Here is a 17,322-nt window from a genome sequence, read left to right on the forward strand (position 1 = left end):
ACAATAAACTGAGTTTTTCATAATAGCAAAACAACAGATATAGCTTAAAAGGTCCGTAAAGATGGGATGGAGCGATAGTACAACAGGTAGGGCTCTTGTCTTGGATGTGGCCAACTTAGGTTTAATCCTTGGCACCATACATGGTCCCCTGAGCCCTGTCTGGAGTGATCCCTGAGTACAGAACCAGTAATAAGTCCTGAGCATCATTGGGTATGAGCCCCATACATAAAGATAAAAGGTCTATAAAGAAAGAAATACTGAATTGAATGATAATTTATAATCTCTACAGAGTACCATGCAGCAATGAAAATGATTCAGTTGATCTGTATGCATGGATATAGTAATCTCTCCCAGACCTGTTCAAGTTATAAACTAGAATCTCACAATCTACATACTGTATAATGTGATGTCATTATATAAAAGAAAACCCAAATGAACCCTATATCTGTGATGGTTTGGGTGAAAGACTCAACTACAGTTTAGAAGGAATGATGAGGCGATTTTAAAAGTCCCTTCCAGTTTTAGATTCCGCAGTTCTACAAAGTCAAAGTTTATAGTTCTTTTAAAAAATATTGCTTCAAACCATGGTAGAAAACTGCCAAATGTTATGGAAGACATTAAAGAAGGCCCAGATAAATGGAGACACGTGACATGTTCTCAGATGGAAGGAAACAGCATAGCAAAGACATAAATTCCCCCTCAGTTTAGTCTAAGTGTAGAAACAACAATAGAAAAATCAAAATGTGACTGCATTTTTAATGGGAAAGACTTGAAGCCTATTTCCAAGGTTTATCTTGAAGGTTATATGTGTAAAAGTAGAAGCCACATGAAAATAAAATCTATTTTTTTAATTTTTATTTATTTGTTTATTTCAAATCCCCATCCCTCCACCAGTGCCCATTTCCCACCACCACGGATCCCAATATCCCTCCCCCCATCCCATCCTGCCTCTGTGGCAGGGCATTCCCCTCTGTTCTCTCTCTCCTTTTGGGTGTTGTGGTTTGCAGAAGAGTTAAGCTTGACTTTCAGGGAGAAACGTTGGATGATTAACTTTCCATTGATCACTTTGTATATAAGGAGATGTTGCATGGCTGCCTAAGTTTGGAAAAAGTGTCCTGGTTCCCGCATGCCCGAGCTATGCTTGTAGAGGCTCATGGTCACCGGGGTTCTCCTCTGGAGAAGGTGGGATGCAGCACCTACCCCATCTGGGACCTCCCGGTGATATTGGCTCTGTTTGGGACGTGGAGCATTTTCTGGGAGCTGTGGGGCCCTCCAGCGGTTTTCTTCTTTGTTACTGTGTGCTGTAAAGATTGCGCTGGGGGGCAGGTAATAAAATCTATTTTGTAAAATTAAAATCCCATACGATTATCAGAACAGAACAACCAAGGGACGAAAATACAGAAACAGACTTGGATATTTGCAAGAACTTAGCATGTAATGAAAGACTTTCTGGAAAGAGTGGATGATTCTATAAATTGTAGAGACAGCGGTTATTTTGGTGGGTTCATCATGGCCTGGCCAAGCTGGGTTCGAGTCCTCTGCCCCTCTCGAAGAGCCCGGCAAGCTCCCCGTGACATATTCGTTATGCCAAACACAGTAACAACAAGTCTCACAATGGAGATGTTACTGGCCCCGCTCGAGCAAATCAATGAACAACGGGAGGACAGTGCTACAGTGCTCCATCATGTGAAGGAGATGGGGCCAGGACCAGACTATAGTGGAAAAGTACACTTGCCTTCCATGTGACTGATCAGAGTTTGATCCCCAGCATCCCAATTGATCCCTGGAACACTGCCAAGAGTAATTCTTGAGTGCAGAGCCAGAAGTAACCTGTTAGCACAACAGGGCATGGCCCCCAAACAAATTAACAAAAAATAACTCCCCCCCCAAAAAATCCAAAACATCACACAAAGGATCATGCATATGTCTTAAAGCCTCACAAGCCTAGTTATTTATGAAATGTTTTGTTTTATCTTTCTGTCCTTCCTTATATCAAAATTAATTCCTGATTGATTGAAGAGTTAAGAGAGAATGCAGTCACTAATTACACGGTACACGGTCCTCCCGTTGTTCATCGATTTGCTCGAGTGGGCCTAGTAACGTCTCCATCATGAGACTTGTTACTGTGTTTGGCATATCAAATATGTCATGGGTAGCTGGCCAGGCTCTGCAGTGTGGGTGATATACTCTCGGTAGCTTGCCGGGCTCTCTGAGAGGGGCGGAGGAATCGAACTCTAGTTGGCCATGTTGGCTGCGTGCAAGGCAAACGCCCTACAACTGTGTTATCGCTCCAGCCCACAGTCACTAATTATCAGAAGAAAATATTGGTAAATATACACCCCTGCCTGGGATTGGGGCAGCCTAGAAACAGGACCTCAAAGGCAGAAATCTGAAAAGATTTGTCAACAACAAATGGTGGAGCCAGGGGTGGTGGTGGCAGGCAATTTGCTAAAAGAGAAATCCAAATAGCGTGTAAACACGTGAGTGTTTAATGGCTGGAAATTTCCTAGGTGAGCCAGGCTGGATCCCAAGCTCAAGGGAGAGGGCAGCATCACAAAGCAGTTCCCAGGGGGCTCTTGTCTGCAGGCTGGGATGATTGTGCGAGAGACAGTCCTGGGGCTGGATAACATCGAGAGACACAACAGAGGGTTAGGTGCTTTACACTCTCGACCCAGGTTCTATCCCCAGCACTGCTTATGGTCTGCCAAGTATGATCCCTGAGCCCAAAGCCAGAAATAAGCCTTGTTTAGAATTAACGGCAATTCTGGATCAACAGGCAGCACAGGGGACTGGGCAGCAGGGAGGTGGGACGGCATTTAACTCACAAGGAGCCCTCTCAGGGAGAAATGGCTGCACCTTGATTCTGCAAATAGAAGGCAACAATGGAAGATCAGGAGATCATGGAAAGTGGTTGCTTCAATAAAAAGTCATGGTTTGTGTTAGCTCTCAGACTTAACTTGATTTTCAGACCCAGACAGTGAAACAAGTATTTACTACAAGGGTTATTCACAGACTAGGGCCATTTTCTCAGCTGACTATTATAACGGGACATTTCACCAGGTCCAGGAGGATCTCGGCACTGCAGTGTTACCATGCATCTCGGCAGGAATGAGGGTAATAAGCAGAACCAGCGGTGGGTGATGAGTTGATCCACAGGTACAGGGACCATCCACTGCCACTTCCCAGCCCCTGAGTGCACTATCAGGAACATAGATGGGGAAGATCCAGCAAACTCCATCTGAGATCTTGTGGCCTTGAGTTCTCATGGTGGGGAAGAACAAGAGGAAGCCTCTGGAACGACCCTTCCTACAAAGTAGAGACACAACATCAAAATCATGATTTCATTTTCACGGAGACTTAGGGCCACAGAAGGATGCAGGAGATTCATCTCTCTAATTTGCTACCCTGCCCGTCAGACACCGGGAGAGTACATGGCTTACAGACCGCTGCAGACTTCCTCAGTTGTAGCTGGCTTTCCACCAGTGCATCTGCTTTGGGATCAGTCTCACATAGTCCCATGGGCTAGAGCGATAGCACAGCGGTATGGCGTTTGCCTTGCACGCAGCCAACATAGCTGACCCGAGTTCGATTCCTCCGCCCCTCTCGGAGAGCCCGGCAAGCTACCGAGAGTATCTCGCCCGCACGGCAGAGCCTGGCAAGCTCCCCGTGACGTATTCGATATGCCAGACACAGTAACAACAAAGTCTCCAATGGAGACGTTACTGGGCCCGCTCGAGCAAGTCGATGAACAACAGGAGGGCCTTTACCTTTACCTTTACCTCACATAGTCCCATAAGATGTCAAACATCTGGATCTCCCTTGGAGCATCACATCTAGTTGCTGTATCTATGTGACTGCTAACCTATTGTTTATTCAAGAGGAGAAAGAGGTTCCTGACACACCGGAAAGCTTGGTGAGACATGCATCTTCCATAGGGTGGGAGATAAACCCCTGAAGACCAGGGACCTATGGCTTAGTTCTTAGGACACCCCTGGTCAAGGGTCTTCCAGGATAATGATTCAGAGCCAATAACACATTACAAAATACAAATGAGTGAGAAGAAAAAATGTGCTTCTTCTAAAAGAGACACCTAAAGATTTAAAAATATTTTTTTTCTTGACTGCTGGGAGATAGATCATTACAAACCTGTTTGAGCCGGAAGTGGGTTTTGGGCATGGCTTCCACATACCTAACTTTTGGCCATTTAATTCCTCAGGCAAACTAGGTCCCTAGTTGTTGGGGTCCAGCCAGAGGCACAGCAGCATTTTTGGGGTAACAGGAAGCCTGAAGACAACATCAGGTTGCTGATGCACTTGCCCTATGGGTACAGGTTGTTCTGCTGGAGACTCCATACCCCCTTAGGCAACTAAAATTTTTAATTTTGCATATTATGTTATATAACTTACGTGAGATTACAGTCCTTCTCCCTATGCAATTTTTTTTTCCTATGCAGTTTTATAGCCTTAAACAGGCTATAAATAGCCTCTATTTCTTTACTGTGAATAGACTCTGTGGAGGTTGGATTGGGGTTGCCACATTCAAGCTATATCCTTGGCACCTAGAACACAGTAGGTGCTGCATAATCTTTGGTGGGATGAGTACAGGCTACAAAGGCCTTAATTTCTCATCTGCCCTTTTTAACCAACTTCTTGATGCTTTAGCTCAGGCTTCATCTTTCTGTGAAATTTCATTCCAGAAGTCACAGGAAAGTAGATTCCTTCTACTGACGTCTGTCTTCAACTTCCCTTTTTGCTGTCGTCATGAGTGGGGTTGCACACACACTGAGCTGCACACTGAGGTGGGACTTGCACTTGGGTTGGGTGCAAGCTGGGATACCCTGAGACTGCATAATAATTACCGTCTGGGCTTCCCAGATAGCAGTGTGAAGGCGGGTGGCACTGAAGATGGGACTCAGGCATGAGAGAGGCATCCCTGCACCTCTAGATGATGAAGATGATGAGGGTTGAATTTCTGGACCACATGCAACCGTGCTTGCATAGTCCTGCGGTGCAAGGACGGAACCGAGGCCTACCTAGCCTCCCACCCAATGCGCCCCAGGGCCTGCCTGGAGTTGAGCGAGAAGCCCCAGTTTAGAGAATTCCCTGCATGTCCCTCCTCCGCCACACGGGGTCGCTAGAGCGCCGCGGTGCTCGCGGGGCTCGGGGAGGCTGGAGGAAGACTCGGGCGCGCCCGGCTGCTGGTGCCTGCCCGGCGGGGGCGGGGCGGAAGGCGCCCGGGCCGCGCGCCGAGGGCAGGAAGTGCGGGGGCGGGGCCTCTGCGCGGGGCGTGCGCATGCGCAGCTGGCGTCCGCGGAGTCGGCTTTGCTGGCAGCGCTGCCCGGGTCTGTCGTGGTGTGGGGGGCGCCTTAGCCCTCCTCCGCCGAGTGGGGCCGGGCCCAGGTGGGGCGGGGGAGGCCTCGGAGGGGCTGGGGGTGCGGGGCCGGGGGGCGCCGGGCGCGGGGAGTGGAAACGGGGTGTGGGGTGCAAACTTCCTTTTCCCTTAAGGATGTGGCATTGCCGGGTGCTGCCCGGGCATCCTGGGGGTTTGCAGATGGGCAGGATGGGTGGGTTTGGGGACAAGTGGTCCCCCATCCCCCGACCCTCACCGGCTTGCTTTCTACATAGCAAACGTCCTTCCACTCCTTTGCAAGGGGTGGTTCAAAATTTTTTTGGTCAGCCTTTCACACTTGCAAAACAGCAGCTCAAAGCGTTTTTGAGATGGAAGCCCTCCCTCCCCTTTTTTAAAAACCTGTTCACTTTTAGAAGTAGAGAAAAGTTTTCTTGCCTTTTTTCACTCAGCCATGAAAAATAGAACGTTTCCCTGTCGCCCACCATTCTCGGGGAGTTTTAAATAATTTCTTTGTAAACTTGCCTGCAAAAAAAAAAAAAAAGAAAAGAAAAGAAAAGAAAAGAAGCAAAGGAAAATCATCATGTTTGGTGATATTTAAACAATATATTTGCCTGCGTTTGAAAGGGGGAAGCAATGGTTTTATGGTGCCATGCGGTTCCTCGATGAGAAATTTTAGTTGCAGGGAGATGAAAATAGCGCCTTTGGAATTCAGGCATTGATCAGCTCCAGCGATTCCCGTCAGTGCCGTGTAACCTTCACTTCAAAGGATTTAGGTTCAAACCCGTCATTCCCAGCCTGGGTGAAGCGGGTGCAGGCTGACATTCGGGAGCTCCAGAACCAAGTCTGTTGCCTTTCCAACTTATTTATTTATTTTTTTAAAGCCCTCCATCATGTGTGTACTTTGCTTGAATGATTATTTTAAAGTACATGTCCTATTTTTTGCCAATCTGACAGCTGTTTCCATAGAAACTGGAGAAGAAATAGTCATTTTCGGCAGCTTCTCTCGCAGGCTTCAGCTCTGAGTGCCAGTGAGTGCTGTACTTGCTCTTTCTGAGATGGTACTTAGAGAATTAAGGCTCCGAGACGTTCTTCGAGGCTAACAGTCCAAACTGTTTAATTTTCTCACATCATTAATTGAGTAATCCTGGGAGCCTGCCAGCTCCGTTGGTTGACCTGCTACGTTCTTTGAAGAAGGATGTGTCAGCTCCGTTCCTCTCTTACACCCTGTATAGTCTACTGATTGGCTCTTTGAAAATGGAGAAATTGATTTCTCCCCCCTCCCATTCTCTATCCTTTCTGAAGGATGAGCCCGGAATCGCAAAATACCACGCACTCTTTCTAGTCTAAATGACACTTGACTGTCAGCGATCCAAATGATTGTGTTAGGTGCATACTGTGTTTGGCGTTTTTGCTTATGCCTTCTGTGGCATTAGTTCCTGGTAAAAATGTTCACCTAAGTCCAAAGAAGGGCAGGTGTGCTTATTTTCTGAACAGAGCTGAGTAAATGGATGTGCATAAGCTGAGGGCTTTTCTGCTTCGTGTAGAAGTATAAGTAAATCAGGGGGTCTGAAGAATGGGTGAAATGGGGGTGAGGCAAAGGTACCCTATGAAGTGGTGGGAGGTGGCATTATAAGGGGTCCTGGTCTATCATAGGAAGTTATTCACTCTCATCCCATTGTTCATTGATTTACTTGAGCGGGCACTAATAACATCTCCATTCATCCCATCCCTGAGATTTTAGCAGCCTCTCCTTACTTGTCTTTCCCAACGCTGCTGTATTAGAGGCTCTTTCAGGGTCAGGGGAATGAGACCCGTTATTGTTACTGTTTTTGGCTTATCGAATACACCACGGGTAGCTTGCCAGGCTCTGCCATGATACGAAGTTATTGACTTCCATAAAGTCAACGGAAATTAGGGGAAAAGTTGCCTTTATTGGTTCAGGGCCTTTCAAAAGTAAGACATCCTCAAAGACTAAACCAACACACAGATACTTAAGATGGAAATGCTAAGTCGCTCTCAGTTCATCCTGCCAATCAAAATCATCTCTTTTGGGATATCTTTCTTGAGATTTGTTTGTACCTGTAGACACGAGCATATTTTGTTATTGGCTAGAGGTCTTTGTTTCATTTTCTGGGGTATCACTGGCATCCAGTATGGTGACTGGCATGTGGTTGGTGCGCATTTAATACTGAATGAAGAAGTGAATGAATGAATTGTGTAAGTCAGAGATAAAAACTGAATGGGGGGGTGGGGAATCTGTTTACTTGGCTAAGGGAGTTGAGAAAATGCTTTAGTAAGTCAGTTGCCTGAATTTTTAAATGGGTAACTTTCACATAACATCTGAACTTTGGGCTTTCCTTGAGAATATTTGAAATTTGGTAATGTAAAGCACAAAACTTTTTCCTTATACTCTTTTAAAAGGGCCTGACTCTGCTTTTACATCAGTATAGCTTTACTGATGTTCACGGTCCTGGATGCTCAAACCTGTACTGTCCAATACAGTAGCCATCATGTGACATTAAATTTTAAATTAAAATCACTGTCACTGTCACTGTCCTCCCGTTGTTCATCGATTTGCTCAGGTGGGCCCAGTAACATTGTGAGATTTGTTACTGTGTTTGGCATATCGAATATGTCACAGGTAGCTTGCCGTGCAGGTGAGATACTCTTGGTAGCTTGCTGGGCTCTCCAAGAGGGGCAGAGGAATCGAACTTGCGTCGGCCATATTGGCTGCGTGCAAGGCAAATGCCCTACCTACTGGAGCAATAAAATAAAGTTAATAAAAAATTTTGTTTCTCATTCCCACCATATTGGAGCTGTCTTATTGGACAGTGCAGATACAGATGATGGCCATCCTTTAAGAAAGTTTGGTTTGGTGTTGTGGTGTTACACATCTGAGTTTGCAGTCTTCAATCTACAGAGTATTTGCAAGGAGCATGTGTTATTATTTAAATTATTACACATACCTGTCAGTGCACAAATTCACATTTTTCAGACAGCCGCATAATAATTTAGCAATATAGGATTTTATGTGAGCTGTAGCATTTTGTTGTTTGGCATTTTCGCAGCTCTCGTTTGGGGAGGATGAGTTCGAGGGGTCAGAGTTAGTGGTGAAAAATGACAGAAAGAAGGTGCATAATGATCTGTTATCCTTAGGTTCCTATGCCCAGGAGTGGCTAGATTGAGAAATGGAGCCAGAGTTGATGTGATTAATTTAATGTTGGTCGTGATGTTTGGTTGCTTAAGTCACTGTAGAGAACAGTTTCAGTATTAAGCGGAACTGATTCAATATTGAAAGTTGGGAATTTGGATTGTAGAGAAGGAACTCTCAAGTGTTTCCACTGAAAAAAACTTGTATAATATTAGAAATTGTAGGCACTGGGAAGATAGTACCAGGGATTAAGGAGCTTGCCTGGCATGTGGCTGACCCGGGTTCATTTCCTGGCACTGAATATATGATCCCCTGAGCACCTCAGAACTGATCCCTAAGTACAGAGCCAAGAGTAAGCCCTGAGCACTGCCAGTTGTTGCCCAAGAAGCAAAACAAACAAAAAATAATTTGTGTCTAAGACAAATGGGTAACATATTCATTTATTTTTTGGTTTAATGTCAAACTCGAGCCACCCCCACATGGTGCTTAGGGCTTATATCTGCACGCAGGGGTCACTCCTGACAGTGCTTGGGGGACTATAAGGGGTGCGAGGGATTGAATCCAGGTCTGCTGCATGCAAGGTGAGTGTCCTGCCCTCTGGTCCCCAAATGGGTAACTTTTGTATTATATACATTACTTAAGTATCATTTATTTGCAAGTTATAGAAACTCCTTGAAATGGGATTTATTTTAGGTACAGATTCAAAGCTCATGAAACATACAGCTGTAAGGAATTGTAAGCGCAGTTTGGAGAACCGGGAAGGTATGCATCCTCGCAGAACTTCACGGTCCATCTCTTGCTTTTCACACGCCGATTCCACTGTCCGTTCCATTACCTCCCCTTTGCAAGAGCCTTTTGTTTGCATTTGTAGCTTGTGTATTGCGCTGTGTTGTCACCAACGGCAGCAGCAATTGGTACATTTCTATTCCTGTGCCTGACACCTTCTCACCAAAAAATCTTTTCAGTATCAGATGTCCACTGGTAACTCTGTGGCTTGAGGCAGAGGTCACTAGGGACTTACAGGACAGTCCAGGCCTCTGCTGTTCTTCATGGAGGCTGTAGGAAGCACTTGGGAAAGGAGTGTGGCTGGCAAAGTCTGTGGACCACTGTCAAGGGAAGAAAGTGAGTTTGTATGTATCATTATGCGTTTTGACTTCTAGAAGACTCTTTAAAGTGAGTACACATTCCTGTTTGTAGCAATTGAAAAAAACCCTTCTTTTCCCCCCTCTGACCAAATGGTATTAAAAAGTGACTTTCCTGAATTATTCTGCTACTTTTATTTATTTATTTATTGCTTTTTGGGTCACACCTGGTGATGCATAGGGGTTACTCCTGGCTCTGCACTCAGGAATTATTCCTGGTTGTACTCAGGCAACCATATGGGATGCTGGGAATCGAACCCGGCTTGGCCACATGCAAGGCAAATGCCCTACCCGCTGTGCTATCACTTCAGCCCTTATTCGGCTACTTTTGATACTGTCTTTAAATAAATCCATACAAGGGCAAGATAGGCAGCTCTAACCAGAATATGTCTCTGTCACTGTCCTCCCATTGTTCATCGATTTTCTTGAGTGGGCCCAATAACGTCTCCATTGTGAGACTTTGTTGTTACTGTGTTTGGCATATCGAATACATCACAGTTACTTTGCCAGGCTTTGCCTTGTGGGTGAGATACTTTGTAGCTTTCCGGGCTCTCCAAGAGGGGTGGAGGACTCAATCCTGGCTTGGCTGGGCTGGCTGCTTGCAAGGCAAACACCCTACCGCTCTGCTATGGCTCCAGCCCAACCAGAATATACAATGTCTCTTTAAAAAAGTGGGTAAGGAGCTTGCTTTGCATGTGCCTGATCTGCATTTGGTCCCTCTTACCCCATATCCAGTGCCTGGTTATGTGGTCTCTGATCACCAAGCTAGGAGTAAGTCCTGAGCACAGCCAGGTACGGCCCCCAAAACAAAAAATTAATGTTGTGCATAGGACTTAATGAGGAACTTTATTGTTTCCCAATACTTTCATATTTAGGTACTTCCCCCCCATTTCAACTGAATTATGACCCTCAGGAGATAATGGACTACATTTATGCTGTGCCTGTAACTCATGTGGCCATCTTGAGGAAATACTCTTAATACTGATTGAAAAGAATTTCCAGTGTGACTTGTGAGTGATTCATGTGTCAGTGTGATTAGGGCTTGTAACATCCTAATGCTCCTATCTGATTCAGGAGGGAAAAATAAAATTCCAGCCCTAAATTATTTTTCGCACTTTTTATCCTGATCATGAAATGATTAATAAAGAAAATAACTCCTCTTCCCCACTCCCCTCTTCATTCCTCTCTCCCAAAGAAAACCCAGGATGTATCTTGTTAATGAAGTTAAATTATTATGTCAGTCTGGACTCTGTTGATTTGAAATTGATGGTAATTTAACAAGTTTGAGTATGAGTTAAAAAAAAGTATGAGTTTTTTTTTTTTTTTTGCTTTTTGGGTCACACCTGGTGATGTACAGGGGTTACTTCTGGCAGTGCTCAGAGAGCATATGGGATGCTGGGAATCGAACCCAGGTCAACCACGTGCAAGGCAAATGCCTTGCCTGCTGTGCTATCACTCCAGCCCCAAGTTTGGCTTTTATTCACATTGTTTTTAAATAATACCAGAGGTAATATATGAACTTGTAAAAAATTGAGTAGTGTTCATGTTTTTTTTTTCTTTTCAATAAGTGTTACCATAGTTTTCTTGTCATTTTCTGTATTGCTTTGGTATTGGGTAACATTAGTCTTATTAAATGAGTTTCAGTTATCCTTCCTTTTTAATTTCCTAAAAGAATTTGTATAGAATTATTAATCTTTCTTTAAATGTTAAATGTTCTTCCCTTAAGAGGTCATTTGGGCCTATAGCTTACTTTGGTAAGGTTTTTAATTACAAATTTGATTAAGATGTAGATACACATTATTTATTTCTTCATGAGTGAGCTTTGAAAATTACTGTTTTTCAGGCAATTTGTCCATTTTATCTATGGATGAAGGCAAACACTCTACCCGCGGTGGTGTCAAATTCAGAACTTTCTCTTTCATGAATTTCAGGTGTACCATGGTGTACCATAAAGTAGTTTCATTTTTATCGATAGCACAGCGGGTAGAGCGTTTGCCCTGCACGAAGCCTATCTGGGTTTGATTCCTTTGTCCCTCTCGGAGAGCCTGCGAGCTACTGAGAGTATCCCGCCCGCACAGCAGAGCCTGGCAAGCTACCTGTGGCGTATTTGATATGCCAAAACAGTAACAACAAGTCTCACAATGGAGATGTTACTGGTGCCCGCTCGAGCAAATTGATGAACAATGGGAGGACAGGGCTATAGTGCTACATATTCCATTCAAATTTGTAGAGTTTTGCTCATTATTTTTTCAAGTGTTTATTTTTTTTTCTGCTGCTCTCTTCCTTCTGGAGGACATCAGTTATGCTTGTGTTAGTCTACTTGGAGTAGATCCATACCTCACCCATGCTCTGTGCATTGTTGGAGGGGTCCCACACCTCACCTATGCTCCATGCATTAGTTTCTGGTCTATTTCATTGGGTACGGTTCTCATTGGTGTCATGTTTGTGAATCCTTTTCCCTACAATGTCTAATCTGTTGTTAATTTCATTGTGTTTGTGCTTTTGTTTATTTTGGGGTGATGGTCATGAAACGTACCCAGCAGTACTCAGTGCTTACTTTTGGAAGTGCTCAAGGTGGCAGGGGATCGAACACCAATGTTAGTCTGGGTGGCGGAGATCAAACCCAGGTTGGCTGCATGCAAGTCAAACATTTTACCAAGTTACCTGCTATACTATCTCTCTGACCCAATTCTCTCTCTCTCTCTCTCTCTCTCTCTCTCTCTCTCTCTCTCTCTCTCTGTGTGTGTGTGTGTATGTATATATATATTTTTTTATATAGAATTTTAAGACATTGTATATTCTGGTTAGAACTTTCATTGTAGTTCTTAAAGCGAATTGTGTGTATTTCTACATAGCATGCTGAAATTTTCCTTTAACTTCTTAAGTATGAAAGATATGGTCATAATAGCTAATACTCTTATATTCTGATGTTTTTATTAGGAAGCAGGCAGTAGCTCCTGCTGATAAATATTGATAGATGCGGATATGTTGTTTTGAGGCTGGCGCACCAGGCTGTGCTCAGGGCTGACTCCTGGCTCTGTAGTCAGTGATCCCTCCTTTCAGGCTTTCTGCTAGAGAGAAGGTTCTCTGTGAGGGACAGGATCCCTGCAAGTATAGAGTTTTCTGTAAGATAGGTGGTCTTTGGGGATTCTCTGTGAGAGAGGGGCTCTCTATGAGAGGGGTTCTTTGCAAGGGAGCGGATCTCTGTGAGGGAGGTCTCTGTGTGATAAGGGGATTCCATAAGAGAGGGGTCTCTGTGAGAGAGGGGGGCCCTGTAAGAGAGGGAGATCTCTATGAGAAGAGGTCTCTGTGAGTGAGGGAGATTTCTATGAGAGAGGATCTTGGTGAGTAAGGGAGGGTCTCTGTCAGAGAGTCTGTGAGTGGGGGAGGGTCTCTGTTTGAGAGAGGTCTCTGTGAGATAAGTTCTCTGTGAGAGAGGGGGGAATCTCTGTGAGAGGGGGATCTCTATGACTGAGGGAGGTCTCTATGGGGGGGTCTCTGTGAGTGAGGGAGGTCTCTATGAGAGGGGGTCTCTGAGGGAGGTGTCTATGGGGGGGGTCTCTGTGAGGGAGGGAGTTCTCTATGAGAGGGGGGTCTCTGTGAGTGAGGGAGGTCTCTATGAGAGGGGGCCTTTGTGAGTGAGGGAGGATCTCTGTAAGGGTCTCTATGAGTGTGGGAAGGCCTGTGTCAGAGAGGGGTCTCTGTGAGATAAGTTCTCTGTGAGAGGGAGGTCTCTGTGAGAAAGGAATCTCTTATGAGTGAGGGAGTGTCTCTGTGAGAGAGGTCTGTCTCTGTGAGAGAGGGAGGTTTTTGTGAGGTAAGGTCTCTATCAGAGAGAGGGGATGGGGTCTCTGTGAGAGAGGGGTCTCTGTGACTGACAGAGTGTCTCAGCGAGGTCTTCTCAGAGAGGGAGGTCTCTGTGAGAGAGGGATCTCTAAGTGAGGGAGGGTGTCTGTGAGAGAGAAGGTCTCTCAGAGGGGGCTCCCTGTGCGAGAGGGCTTCTCAGGGAGGGGGCTCTTTGAGGGGGTCTCTGAGAGGGGTTGTCTCCGTGAGAGAGGGGCTCTCTATGAGAATGGATTACTCAATGAGGGGGTGTGTCAGTAACCTCTGCAGCTCTTCCCCTTAGCCCTGGTGTAGACTCTGGGCCAGGTGCTCTGCTGCTGTGACTTTCTGAAGCTCCAGTTTCATCTTTGTTGTTTAGGGGACGACTAAAAGTCTGACCTGCCCAGTGACCTGGAAACACCCTGGCAGGAAACCCGGGCAGTCTTGGGACTCACCGTTTTGTTTCCCGTCTTTCAGGGGTCCCTGTTCGTTGTCTGATGCCCACTATTCTAAACTATTAACTAGCTTTCTCTCCCGCTCGAAGAATGATTTAAGTGGGAGGATGAGGCTGGCCCCTCTCACATCCTGAGCCCACTGAAGAAGGATTATATCTGAGAAGGAATTGGTGTTTCAAACTCAGTTTCTAAGTTCACTTTACCATTGGGTTGTTACATGTTCGCTTTTCCCCAGTTGCTGATGTTTCACTGCTATAGTCATTTAATCCAGCTTTTCTTCTTTAAATTTTATTGAATCCCTGTGAAGGACAAAGTCACAAAGTTATTCATTATTGAGTTCCAGGCTTACAGTCTTCCAACCCCAATCCTTCATCAGCATCCTCAGATAATTTAGCTGTTAAAATAAAAAGACATTCCCCCCACCCCACTCCACCCCACCTCACCCCCTTGCAACTAAAAATGAACAGTGACAAGAAGAAAATCAACTTCAGGTTTCTAAGTACGTGCAGTGGGGTTAGCAAAACAAGTCAGATCTCTCTGGTCTGTGTTGGTACAGGCATTGCTATAGAGGGTGGTAAGGGGGTATGAAAGGAGGAACAAGCTGACTGGCCGGAGCAACAGTTGGGGATAAACAAGTGTTTTTTGTTCTTTTCTTCTCCAGAACTATTTACGGTGTCGATTTGTGTTCCAGAGAGGTGAGCCAAAGAAAGATGCACTTCATCTGCAGGCCTTCCAGAAACCGCCTCTTCCATCTCGGGGCCCTGCTCCCTTGGAGACAGTGCGCCAGACTCCCCGTCGCCTCCCCTGTCCACTGCCAAGCACAGCTGGACCCGGTGGTGATGCAGCTGCGGCCACGGTGCCAGGGATGGACTCAGGCGCAGAGGCACATCTTCCTTCCTGGGATCGCTCGCGGCCGTCGGACTTGGAACGGCCAAACGCCAGGCTGCTGCTCTAGGACTCCAGCGGAGGAAACTGGCACCTCGCCCAGGAAAGGGTCCCCCGGGAATCTCCCTTTCTCCGGGCAGCGCCGGCCCAGGGAAGACGCGGGCCGCCCTGCTCCTCCGCCCGCCTCTCCTCCAGCCCAGGTCAGGGGTTTCCACGTGTCCCCGCGCTGCCAGGCTGGCCCATTGCCTCTCCTGCTGCTCATCCTCAAACCCGTGCAGAAGCTACTCGCAATCATTGTGGGCAGGTAAAATACCTAATTTTTTTTTGGTAAAAAAATAATTTCTTAAGGATATCTGTACACCTCCACTTTTAAAGAAAATTTGTAAGATGGCCTTCCCATGTTTAGCGCAGGATTAAATTTCTATTTATTTTTATTTTTTTGGAGCAGGGCAGGGGGCACATACAGTGATGCTCTGTGGTCACTCCTGGCTCTACACTCAGGAATAGCTTCCTGCAAGACAAACACCCAACCCACTGTACTATCACTCTGGCCCAAGGAGTTAAATTGTTAAATTTCTAAATGATTGCTTCTAATCTGTTTTTTTTAAGTGTCTGATTTAATAATATTGAAATATTGAAATGATTTCTTCCACATTGTTGTAAAGTTTAGGAATACAATCTTTAAAAATTATTTATGTATCTGTGTGAATTTTTTTAATAAAAGGGTTGATTTTTATGTTTCTAATAAGAATCAGAAATGTAGATCAGGGGCCTGAGCGATAGTATGGCAGGTAGGGCATTTGCCTTGAATGACCCTGGTTTGGTCCCCAGCATCCCAGACAGTTCCCTAAGCCCCACAAGGAGTTATCCCTGAGCGCAGAGCCAGGAAGAAGCCCTGAGCACTGCTGGGTGTGGACCCAAAAAGAAAAAAAATTGTAGAGAAAACTCAGTATAAGGACAGACTAAGTACAGTCAAGCTCTTTTCTCAACTCCTTCTCAGATTGATGGACCGGAAGGCCTTCCTGCTATACCAGCTAGCTCAATTTTCTTTTTGTCAAGAAGCAAGAACTTGGACTCTGTCGTGTATTGTGTTTTGTGTATCGGCGTCGGCCCCTAATGGAATGGATAAGAGAGCTCCATGATTGATAGATCAGATATGAGATTGAATGGGTAAATAGTAAAGAAGAGAGTGGAGACAGTGAGTTATAAAATAAATTGCACTTCTGCCTAGGCAGGAAGGGCATGAGAGATCCTAGGAGACTTTCTGGCCCTCAGGAAAGAGAGTAGTGGGTTTATATATACAGAGGACTTTGCTGATCAGCTCATACACAATCAAGAAAAACATTAAGAATTATTAAATTCAGTTTCTTCTTGCAAGGCTTTCTCTGGTGGCTGGCAAAAAGCTAGGGCAGAAATGCCACAAAGTCTGTAAAAATCTTTGGAGCTGTGAGAACTCATGGCCGAGTTATCTGTAAAGGGAGATGCACAGGATTCTTTGTTCCCAAATGTCTCTGCAAGAGATCTTGTGACTCCAGGCTCAAAGCGTCTAGCTTGTGAATTTTTTTTTCTTTTCTTTTTGGGTCATACCCGGCGATGCGCAGGGGTTACTCCTGGCTCATACACTCAGGAATTACTCCTAGTGGTGCTCGGGGGACCATATGGGATGTAGGAAATCGAACCCGGGTTGGCCTCGTGCAAGGCAAACGCCCTACCTGTTGTGCTATCACTTCAGCCCTAGCTTGTGAATTTTAACCCTTATGATGCCAGACCTGGGAAGCTACCCTCACACCAGAACATATGTAGCTGATTTAGATCTGTCAATGTAAGTAATGACTGTCTGAGAGAACCAGAGGGAGGAGGCTTTAGTGAACCAGCAGTGAAAGCCAATTGTACTGTATTCAGGGCTATTGCAATAGGGGTTGTGGCCTCAGTATAGAATCAAGAGTCAGCATAGGCAATGGGAGTTTATAGCCAACAAGCAGGGCGAGGGCACTAGGTGGAGGGAAAGTTCTTTAGGGTAAGCATCAGGACACTGGAGGCATTCCACCCAAACTGGTGATCAGATCCTTGTTGAGGGCAGGTGATGGGGCTGAGGCATTACCTGCGGGATGGGGAAGGAAGAGAAACTGAATTAGATCTTGTAAAATAGTTGGACAAGACAACTTGGAAGTCAGAAAGGCAAGAGCTAGTTGAAAAGGAGGTTGGGAGTACTGGCAGAGTTCAGTGCGAGGGTCTGTCGTGACTCAGCCCAGGGTCTTTTTTTCATCCTTTAAGATGATTTTTTTAAAAACTTTGTTATTTTCATTATTATTGTGAGTTTCTTCATATTTCCTTTTAGATAATGTTTTTATACATTAGACTGAGTTAATTTTTCTTTGTGATGCTGAGAATTGAACCAGGGCCTCAACACGAACAAGGTATGTGTCTTACTGCCAAGCCACATTCCCAACCATTGTTTTTATACATTTCAGAGAATCAGGTACTTTTTATTTAATTTATTTATGTATTTTTCACTTTT

General features: G+C 45.3%; 1 protein-coding gene across 3 annotated transcripts in view; it reads left to right on the plus strand.

Annotated features, from left to right (window-relative positions):
• Window positions 1-5,287: 5,287 nt before the first annotated feature.
• The window catches only part of OMA1 (OMA1 zinc metallopeptidase), a 74,946-nt gene continuing 62,911 nt past the window's right edge, over window positions 5,288-17,322 (plus strand). The window contains exons 1-3 of one of the 3 annotated variants that reach the window (XM_056122321.1): window positions 5,306-5,399; window positions 9,466-9,673; window positions 14,611-15,108. In XM_056122321.1, the coding sequence (XP_055978296.1) occupies window positions 14,630-15,108 (479 nt within the window). In that variant the 5' untranslated portion in view covers window positions 5,306-5,399; window positions 9,466-9,673; window positions 14,611-14,629. Of the gene's footprint in view, window positions 5,400-9,465; window positions 9,674-14,610; window positions 15,109-17,322 lie in introns of all 3 variants that reach the window. The other 2 variants (XM_056122322.1, XM_056122320.1) reach the window with 2 other exon arrangements.

The sequence above is a fragment of the Sorex fumeus genome, unplaced genomic scaffold (genome assembly GCF_029834395.1).
Source record: "Sorex fumeus unplaced genomic scaffold, SorFum_2.1 ptg000045l, whole genome shotgun sequence".
Classification (NCBI taxonomy): Eukaryota; Metazoa; Chordata; class Mammalia; order Eulipotyphla; family Soricidae; genus Sorex; species Sorex fumeus.